We start from the raw sequence: 10,439 nt of genomic DNA, 5'->3' as shown, positions 1-10,439 counted from the left end.
TAAAACAAGTACAAGTACAAAAACAAAAAATATAAACCCCTATAAAACCAAATTAAAACCAAATATTTGAAGCTGTATTTCTATTAAAATTATTCTTAAAATCATCCCTAAATAAAATCCTCCCTAGGTCAGGCCCGCTTGCTGGAAAAGCCATGTCTTGAGGGCACGGCGGAAAGTAAGGAGATCCGGAATCGTCCGGTCCCACCCCCTTCTGCCAGAGACCCCCAGATCTGTCCCACTCCTGCCCAGGCCCCCACAGGCACCCTTGACGCGAACGATGCAGAGCTGGCCACGCCCACCCAGTAGGCCACACCCACTCCATCCACGCCCACCCAGTAGGCCGCACCCACCCTGGCCACACCCACCCAGTCCCCCCAAGGGCAACCGCAATGCTGATGCGGCCCTCCATGAAATTGAGTTTGACACCCCTGCCTCAAAGGGCTTACGCTCCGGCCGAAAAGAATATCAGAAGAAGAATGAAGACAGCAGAGTGGGGAATCTGGGTTCTGCACCCCAAAAGGATCCGAAGGTGCCTTCCCAAAAGGCCACTTGGACTTTCTTTGGTTTTTTTTTTTCCCTTGAAGATGTTTCGCTTCCCATCCAAGGGGCTTGTTCAGTTCTGAAAGAATGGTGGAGGATGGGAGGATTTACGATTTTCTCCACCATTCTATCAGAACTGAAGAAGCTTCTTGGATGAGGTGAAACGACTTCAAGGAAAAAGAAAGGAAGCCCAGTGGCCTCTTGAAAAAGCCCCTCTGGGACAATCGTGACCTGGGCGACTCAGAGCCTCCGTAGAACTGAGGAAGCTTCTTGGATGAGAAGCGAAATGTTTGACTTGGGTGATTGAGGCTCTCCACGGACACCCCAAAAGGAGAATATGGAGAGAGGAAAACATTATTATGGCGGAAAAATAGCCGTCAAGCTATTCTCCAAAGTGCCTGAAGGCAAAAGACAAGAAGCAACGGATGGAAACTGACCAAGGAGAGAAGCAACCTGGAACTAAGGAGAAACTTCCTGACAGTGAGAACAATTAACCAGTGGAACCACCTGCCTCCAGAAGCGGTGAATGCTCCAACACTGGAAGTTTTTAAGAAGAGACTGGACAGCCATTTGTCTGAAAGGGTATAGGGTTTCCTGCCTGAACAGGGGGTTGGACTAGATGACCTCCAAGGTCCCTTCCAACTACTACTACTACTACTACTACTACTACTTTCTTCTTCTTCTTCTTCTTCTTCTTCTTCTTCTTCTTCTTCTTCTTCTTCTTCTTCTTCTTCTTCTTCTTCTCCTTCTCCTTCTCCTTCTCCTTCTCCTCCTCCTCTTCCTCCTCCTCCTCCTTCTCATCATCATCATCATCATCATATTAACCAGTGGAACAACCTGCCTCCAGAAGCAGTGAAAGCTCCAACACTGGAAGTTTTTAAGAAGAGACTGGACAGCCATTTGTCTGAAATGGGTATAGGATTTCCTGCCTGAGCAGGGGGTTGGACTAGATGACCTCCAAGGTCCCTTTCAACTTTACTATTATTATTATTATTATTATTATTATGATGATGATGATGATGATGATTTTTGCCACCCTACAAAAGAGCAGAACTCAGCAAACCCCCCGGGCCTTGCTTTCTGGAATGCCACCCCCGAAACAGCTGGGCTGATGTGGTGCAGGGCAGGACTGGAACCCTGCCAGCTTCTCCCAATGCCCATCTCAAGAAAACACTGTTTTTAACATTACTCTCCATGGGCAGCTCCTGCCTGCCTGTGAGATTACGAGGGGCGAGCTGAACGTACATTCAAGAACAGGGCCGCAGAGGAGAACATAAAGAAAAGCTTGCAATTTACACCCGGGGGGTGGGGGGGAGAGGTAAAGTCCAGGAGAGATTTGGGTTCTCTGAGGGGGTCCTTGTGTTGAAGGTGACCAGAGACATCTCTAGGGAGGTTCTCCGTCATCCAGGTCACGGTCATGCCAAACGTGATTTTTTTTCCCCGGAGGACACTGGACTTGTTTTTTCTTTGAAGACGTTTCGCTTCTCCTCCAAGAAGCTTCTTCGGCTTCTGAATGGTGGGAAAATGGAAGGATTTATACTCCTTGCAGACCGCTGGTCATTTGCATTCTTTCTGAGAATCGTTGAGGCCACTTGGGAGGTTTGTGTCCTCAAGAGTCCAGGTGGCCTCAACGACTGTCTAAAACAGAGGTAGTCAACCTTGGCTCTTTTATGACTCGTGGACTTCAACTCCCAGAATTCCTGAGCCAGCACAGCTGGCTCAGGAATTCTGGGAGTTGAAGTCCACGAGTCATAAAAGAGCCAAGGTTGCCTACCCCTGGCCTAAAAGAACACAAATGAGCAGCTGTCTGCAAGGAGTATAAATCCTTCCATTATTCCCCACCATCAGGTCAGAGCAGAAGAAACTTCTGGGATGAGAAGTGAAACGTCCTCAATGGAAAAACAAGGAAGTCCAGTGGCCTCCTGGGAAAAAAAAAAAAGCCGATTGGGGCCTCCCAGAGACAGAAGCCCAGCTGAAGGCATCAGATCAGACTTGGGGCTTACCTGGCTGGCAGGCCAGTCTCAAGGGTGCTCCACCAGGACTAGCTGCTTGAAGGCTGCTTTGGGGGAGAGGAGAGGCTTGGCTTTTCGGGAGGCCCACAGGGTGACCGCCGCCGCCACCACCACGGTGATCAGGAGTGCTAGAANGATACTCCACCATCTCGTCGTGCTTCTCCTCAAAGAGGATCCGGCAGCAGCGCTGGGTGTACTTCATGTGGACGCCCCAGTACTCGATCTCCTCCAGGAAGTTGGCCGAGCAGAACTCGGTCAGGACCCACATGACTCCGCTGCGGTAGAAGTGGAAGACGTAGTGGAAGACGAGAGGGTCTCGGTCGAAGAAGTACTCATTCTTCAGCACCGAGTAGTCGTCGCACAGCTCCAGCTTCTTCACGGGATCCGCGCAGGTGGCCAGTTGCCCAATCCTGGTGAGGGGGTATTTGGCCGCCACTCGGATGGAGACATGGAAGTGTTGGCCTCCAACATTGAGGGTCAAGAAATTCGGATTCGACGGGTGGGAAAGGTCGTCGCTGTCCTGGGCCCAGTCGGCCAAATTGTGCATGGAGCTCCACGGCTTGACCAGCTTCTCCTGGGAAAAGGGGAGGAGGAGGTCCACGTTGTTGGCAGTCCTGCAGCACTTCTGACAGGCCCTAAACTTCATGTTGGCTGAGAGGCTTGCCCGTCTTTGCATGGTGGGCCTCATGGTGGTGGTTGAGGGGTCCTCCAACGGCCACCATCCGCGGCCGATGCCTTTAGGAGAACTGGGATTCTGTCAATTGCCGAGTTGCTACTCTTAGCAGCTCTGAACTGCTCACTCGTGTGCCACCAAACCAGCTGAGCCCCACAAAGCCGCTAGATCCCAGTTATGGGACTGGATGGAACTGGAAGCAGCTGCTTCTGAGCTTCTTACGGCATTAATCAGATTATGCTCTTAAAATGTCAACTTAAGAAGCTAATCTGGAAGTTTGAGTTGGGCCGGTATGATCTCACTTTTTTTTTTTAAGATGTCGTGTTTGAAGGGCTTCAAGACACAGGGGTGAGCAACCATGTCAACTTTATGACCTCCTGGACTTCAACTCCCAGAATTCCCGAGCCAGCCAGGACCACGATTAGCCCTTCAGTGCGGAATAGCAGGATATCCCACGGCTGCAGACTATTGAACTGTCAAGAATGAAACTTTGGTAACGACATGTCTCGTTTCAACTTGCCATTAGAATGAGAAAAAAGAAACCTCTCCGATTCCGCTGAAGACTGTGAGAGCCTGAAACCTCTCCAAGGACACCGCAGCAGGTGTGGAGAGGAAGCAGACGGTTCCCATAACAAAGTGAAATTGTTTACATGGACTAGGTGAGAGGTTGGGGTTTTGGCCCAAGAAATGATGGTTTAATTCTATGAACTGGTGCCTGGGAAACTCAGAGTTAGTTTTGCTTCGACACCACCATGCCGTGTATTCAATAAACAGTTGAGATTTTCGGAAACGGAATGGACTTGGAGTTTTATTTGGATTCTCGAGCTGGATGTTGACATGAACGTTCAAAGAAATCCCAGAAAACAGTGGTGTTTCTGGTTGGGGTGCTTCTCAAGGCCATTGTAAGGAGGGAAAGACGCCCCTGAAAGCTGGGAGTAAAGATGAAGAGGAGGGGTCTGAAGAAGGGATAGGGGTGGGAGGCACTTTAATGAGCGGGGGAGATTCCAGGAGAACCCCCCAACACAAGAGCTGGGAAATGATTTTTAATGTTCGCACTACAACAGGAGGTTGACACCAGTGCTGCACAAGCAGAACCCCCAAGCTGAACGAGACTCGAAAAAAAAAATTAGGGGTGCCTTTCCTGCCTCAAAATAGATCAAATTCTCACCTCCCACCCAATCTCAGTTAAGTGACGATCCCGGTAACCAGGCGGTGTTCACTCCAGATGGCAACGCGACAGGAAAAACCAGGAGCAGCCAAAACCAATGTTTGTCCTATCGGGGGTCCATCAGCCTTCCTGAACTTCCAGAAGTTGAGAAGAACAGAATAACAGAGTTGGAAGGGACCTTGGAGGTCCTCTAGTCCAACCCCCTGCTCAAGCACGAAACCGGGCCTAGACCATTCGAGACCGATGGCTGTCCAGTCTTAAAAACCTCCAGTGATGGAGCACCCACAATTTCTGGAGAGCTCTTGTTCAACGCACCTGGAGGCACTGGACAAGGGAAGCACCAACCCCTCCCACTCCACCCCCCAGCAGCACCATGAAAGGAAAGTGGGATCTGGCAGCTTAGGGTCTGATCTGAGGGAGAGCAAAGGCCATTTTGCTCGGAGAGGCTCCCCAGAGCCTGGGCTGAAGGACCTCTGCAGGAGAGGGCACCTGCAGAGCTGCTGCGGAAGACAAGCCCAAACCGGCAGCGAGAGACACCGGGATATATTTTAAATATTAAACCTATTTTAATTTCCCCCCATAGGAGGCGGACTTCTGTGGACGGCCTGCAGGCCATGTGGCTTCCCAGACTCAGTTCCTGCGAGGGGACCCAGCACGTCGACGCCAGCCTTTTTGATCCAAGGATTTTGCCCGAGGTTCCTGGGAAGAGCAGGTGACGGAGTCCGTTGCGTGAGGGAGCAAGGAGCAACTTCCTGGGAGAAAGGAAGGAGAGGAGAAGAGGCTTTAGACTCCTCAAAGCAGACATGTCAAACACAAGGCCCGGGGGCCGGATGCGGCCTGCAAAGTGGTTTCATGTGGCCCATGAAGCCATCCTGGAAACAGTGAGGGAACGGCCCCCTCTGCCTTGGCCCTGACCTAGGCCAGCCGGGAGCCCATGTACAATTTTGTGGTGGCCATCTATGCTGAAACGTGTTCAGTCTTAGCTCCACAAGGTCCTCTGGAAACAGCGGGGAACCAGCCCCTGGGTGCATGTCGACCCCCGCCCCCTGGGTGCATGCTGGGGAGGGGTCACCCTTTGTGGGGAATGAAGAAATGCACCATCGCCTGGAAGTGGCCAGCAAATGGCCCTGGCCTCCTTCACCTATCCGGCTTGGTGGGCTCCGGCGGAGGGGTTTCGGCAGGCAGTGAGGCTCCTCCAGTGGACCATTTATTTATTTTATTTATTTATTAAATTTATATACCGCCATATCTCCCTTACGGGACTCAGGGCGGTGAACAGGCGATACTAAAAACCACAATAATAATTAAATAGTTTCTGTGCTAAAATCGAATTAAATAACAGGCCTGTTCTAAAAACACCCCATACAAAACCCCCACTAAAACATAATCAAACCATGCCTTGGCGCTTGCCCCGGTCCCACCCCCTTCTGCCAGAGACCCCCAGATCTGTCCCACTCCTGCCCAGGCCCCCACAGGCCCCCTTGACGCGAACGGTGTAGAGCTGGCCACGCCCACCCAGTAGACCACACCCACTCCATCCACGCCCACCCAGTAGGCCGCACCCACCCTGGCCACACCCACCCGGCCCCCCCCAAGGGCAATTGCAATGCTGATGCAGCCCTCCATGAAATTGAGTTTGACACCCCTGCCTCAAAGGGCTTACGCTCCGGCCGAAAAGAATATCAGAAGAAGAATGAAGACAGCAGAGTGGGGAATCTGGGTTCTGCACCCCAAAAGGATCCGAAGGTGCCTTCCCAAAAGGCCACTTGGACTTTCTTTGGTTTTTTTTTTCCCTTGAAGATGTTTCGCTTCCCATCCAAGGGGCTTCTTCAGTTCTGAAAGAATGGTGGAGGATGGGAGGATTTACGATTTTCTCCACCATTCTATCAGAACTGAAGAAGCCTCTTGGATGAGAAGTGAAACATCTTCAGGGAAAAAAGAAAGGAAGCCCAGTGGCCTCTTGAAAAAGCCCTTCTGGGACAATCGTGACCTGGGCGACTCAGAGCCTCCGTAGAACTGAGGAAGCTTCTTGGATGAGAAGCGAAATGTTTGACTTGGATGGTTGAGGCTCTCCACGGACACCCCAAAAGGAGAATATAGAGAGAGGAAAACATTATTATGGCGGAAAAATAGCCGTCAAGCTATTTTCCAAAGCGCCTGAAGGTAAAAGACAAGAAGCAACGGATGGAAATTAACCAAGGAGAGAAGCAACCTGGAATTAAGGGAGAAACTTCCTGACAGTGAGGACAATTAACCAGTGGAACCACCTGCCTCTAGAAGCGGTGAATGCTCCAACACTGGAGGTTTTTAAGAAGAGACTGGACAGCCATTTGTCTGAAATGGTCTAGGGTTTCCTGCCTGAGCAGGGGGTTGGACTAGATGACCTCCAAGGTCCCTTCCAACTACTACTACTACTACTACTACTACTACTACTACTTTCTTCTTCTCCTTCTCCTCCTCCTTCTCCTCCTCCTCCTCATCATCATCATCATCATATTAACCAGTGGAACAACCTGCCTCCAGAAGCGGTGAATGCTCCAACACTGGAAGTTTTTAAGAAGAGACTGGGCAGCCATTTGTGCGAAATGGTATAGGGTTTCCTGCCTGAGCAGGGGGTTGGACTAGATGACCTCCAAGGTCCCTTCCAACTACTACTACTACTACTACTACTACTTCTTTCTTCTTCTTCTTCTCCTTCTCCTCCTCCTTCTCCTCCTCCTCCTCCTCCTCATCATCATCATATTAACCAGTGGAACAACCTGCCTCCAGAAGCGGTGAATGCTCCAACACTGGAAGTTTTTAAGAAGAGACTGGACAGCCATTTGTCCGAAATGGTGTAGGGTTTCCTGCCTGAGCAGGGGGTTGGACTAGAAGACCTCCAAGGTCCCTTCCAACTTTACTATTATTATTATTATTATTACTACTACTATTACTACTACTACTACTATTATTATTATTATTATTATTATTATTATTATTATTGCCACCCTACAAAAGAGCGGAACTCAGCAAATCACCTGGGCCTTGCCTTCTGGAATGCCACCCCCGAAACAGCTGGGCTGATATGGTGCAGGGCAGGACTGGAACCCTGCCAGCTTCTCCCAATGCCCATCTCAAGAAAACACTGTTTTTAACATTACTCTCCATGGGAAGCTCCTGCCTGCCTGTGAGATTACGAGGGGCGAGCTGAACATACGTTCAAGAACAGGGCCGCAGAGGAGAACATAAAGAAAAGCTGCTCAACCCCAAAGCATCGCAAACCTTGCAATTTACACCTGGGTGGGGGGGGGGAGAGGGAAAGTCCAGGAGAGATTTGGGTTCTCCGAGGGGGTCCTTGTGTTGAAGCTGACCAGAGACATGTCTAGGGAGGTTCTCCGTCATCCAGGTCACGGTCATCCCAAACGTGATTTTTTTTCCCCGGAGGACACTGGACTTGTTTTTTCTTTGAAGACGTTTCGCTTCTCCTCCAAGAAGCTTCTTCGGCTTCTGAATGGTGGGGAAATGGGAGGATTTATACTCCTTGCAGACAGCTGGTCATTTGCCTGCTTTCTGAGAGTCGTTGAGGCCACTTGGGAGGTTTGTTTGTGTCCTCAAGAGTCCAGGTGGCCTCAACGACTGTCTAAAACAGGGGTAGTCAACCTTGGCTCTTTTATGACTCGTGGACTTCAACTCCCAGAATTCCTGAGCCAGCTGTGCTGGCTCAGGAATTCTGGGAGTTGAAGTCCACGAGTCATAAAAGAGCCAAGGTTGACTACCCCTGGCCTAAAAGAACACAAATGACCAGCTGTCTGCAAGGAGTATAAATCCTTCCATTATTCCCCACCATTCGGTCAGAGCTGAAGAAGCTTCTGGGATGAGAAGCGAAACGTTCTCAATGGAAAAACAAGGAAGTCCAGTGGCCTCCTGGGAAAAAAAAAAACCGCCGCTTTGGGCCTCCCAGAGACAGAAGCCCAGCTGAAGGCATCAGATCAGACTTGGGGCTTACCTGGCTGGCAGGCCAGTCTCAAGGGTGCTCCACCAGGACTAGCTGCTTGAAGGCTGCTTTGGGGGAGAGGAGAGGCTTGGCTTTTCGGGAGGCCCACAGGGTGACCGCCGCCGCCACCACCACGGTGATCAGGAGTGCTAGAAAAGGGCAGAGAGGAGAGAGAGAGAGAGAGAGATGGGTTAACCTCAGAAGCCGGCCTCATTCCTGGAATAGCCGTGGGAGGGGGGATGCCGGCCAGCTCTGATTGTTTTCAGGAGAGACCCCCAAAAGCCAGCTGGGTCCCACCGGTCCTTCCGTGGGCAACGGGGTTCCCCGGCTGCTCTGGGTCCCCCTACTCGGCCCCCCCTTTGCCCCCCTCTCCTCGCAGCGCCCTGCTCCTCGCCTACCAGAAGGCCCGTCCCAAGCAGGAGACCCAGGTGGAGCGGATGACCAGGCGCCAGGCCAAGCAGCGCCAGGCTCTCGCGCAAGCCCTCCAGCAGCTGCAGGGCCGAGTGTCCGCAGGGGCGCCGACCGGCCCCCCACGGCTGCCCGCGATGGACGAGAGCATCCTGGACCCGCCCGGGAATTTGAAAGCCCCCCTTTTTAGATTTTGATCACGTGACCACGGGGACGCTGCGACGGTCGGTAAGCGCGCAAAACGGTCACAAGTCCCTATTTCCAGTGCCGTGGCAACGTTGAACCCTCCCGATTTGCAAGGCCAAAATTGGCCTCGGGCTGGCGACCCTGAGATTTGGGCAGGAGGGGGCGCTTTGCTTGGCGCAACCTGAGGGTGGCGCCCCTTGCCCAGGGACGCTCAGCAGCCTCCGGGGAGGAGGGGAGGCCGACCCAGAGGTAAAGGAAGTCCTGGGCTGAACGGGCACAACGGAGCCCAGAAGTGCCACCGCTCAGCGAAACCATTATGGGGTGGGCTTTGCCCCATTTCACGACCGTTCTTGCCACGGTTGTTAAGTGAATCTGGCAACTTTGAACAGTCACTAATCAAACCTTTTGCTGTCCTATGTAGGATGCCACATTGGTGGAGATGGATCAGACCCCACAACAGGTGGCCCTTGGCTTAGCAAACGTTCGTTTAGTGACCGTTCAAAGTTGCCACGGCACTGACAATAGGGACCTGTGACCGTTTCTCACGCTGATCGACCGTTGCAGCCTCCCCGTGGTCACGTGATCAAAATTGGGACGCTTGGCCACTGGCTCGTATTTACAGTGTCCCGGGGTCCCCTTTGGCGAACTTCTGACACGCAAAGTCAAGGGGGAAGTCCGGATCCACTTAACAACCCTGTTACTAATTTAGCAAGCGCAGGGATTCACTTAACAACCGTGGCAAGAACGGTCGTGAAACGGGGCAAAGCCCACCCCATAGTGGTCTCGCTGAGCAGTGGCAGTTCTGGGCTCCATTGTGCCCGTTCAGCCCAGGACTTCCTTTACCCCTGGGTCGGCCTCCCCTCCTCCCCAGAGGCTGCTGAGTGTCCCTGTGCAAGGGGCGCCCCCCTCAGGTTCCGCCAAGCAAAGCGCCCCCCCTGTCCCCTCCCCCCAAATCCCAGGGTCGCCAGCCTGCTCGTTTCACGAGGCCAATTTCGGCCTTGCAAATCCGGGATGGTGGAACCGGCCGATTTCCCCAATTCCGCTTGGGGGAGACCAAGGTGGCTCTGCCAGCCTTACTCACCGACAATGGCAGTGATGGTCAAAGGGTCCAAGGCCAGGGTTTCTGGGGGAGCGCTGGGGCCTGTAAAAGAAAAGGGGGGGGGGAGGAAAGCAGAGTTTAATACGCACACATGCGGAAAAAAATAAATGAAAATGGAATTTTATTCTGTAGGCTGGGATTAAAGAGGAATTGTTGAAAAAGCTGAAGTGACTGGCAGAGAGATGCATTTAAGTAGGTTGGATTCATGACTTCTGCTATTTCTTTCTTTTATTTCCTTCCTCCCTTCCTTATCTCTCTCTCTCTGTCTGTCTCTCTCTCTCTCTCTCTATATATATATATATATACACACACACACACACATATATATATATACATATATGTATCATCTCCTGGTATCTATCTATCTATCTATCTATCTA

At 51.7% G+C, this 10,439-nt stretch overlaps 1 protein-coding gene and 1 long non-coding RNA gene across 2 annotated transcripts in view; both read right to left on the bottom strand.

Moving 5' to 3' along the window:
* Nucleotides 1-4,945: 4,945 nt before the first annotated feature.
* On the bottom strand, nt 4,946-8,449 carry LOC107299620. Its single transcript, XR_001549189.1, has 2 exons — nt 8,379-8,449; nt 4,946-5,145 (listed from the first exon to the last, which is right to left on the bottom strand). It is a non-coding gene; the product is annotated as an uncharacterized LOC107299620 (long non-coding RNA).
* A 10-nt stretch (nt 8,450-8,459) lies between these two features.
* Nucleotides 8,460-10,439, bottom strand: part of CD320 (CD320 molecule) — a gene marked incomplete at both ends in the record, with an annotated part of 8,412 nt that continues 6,432 nt past the window's right edge. Inside the window, 2 exons of the mRNA XM_015828977.1 lie at nt 8,460-8,515; nt 10,042-10,101. Coding sequence (XP_015684463.1) covers nt 8,460-8,515; nt 10,042-10,101 — 116 coding nt within the window. The remainder of the gene's footprint in view (nt 8,516-10,041; nt 10,102-10,439) is intronic.

This window comes from Protobothrops mucrosquamatus, unplaced genomic scaffold (assembly GCF_001527695.2).
Source record: "Protobothrops mucrosquamatus isolate PMUCROS unplaced genomic scaffold, P.Mucros_1.0 scaffold5196, whole genome shotgun sequence".
Classification (NCBI taxonomy): Eukaryota; Metazoa; Chordata; class Lepidosauria; order Squamata; family Viperidae; genus Protobothrops; species Protobothrops mucrosquamatus.
The sequence above is the reverse complement of the archived record's forward strand: the minus strand, read 5'-3'. Positions and strand labels throughout refer to the sequence as shown.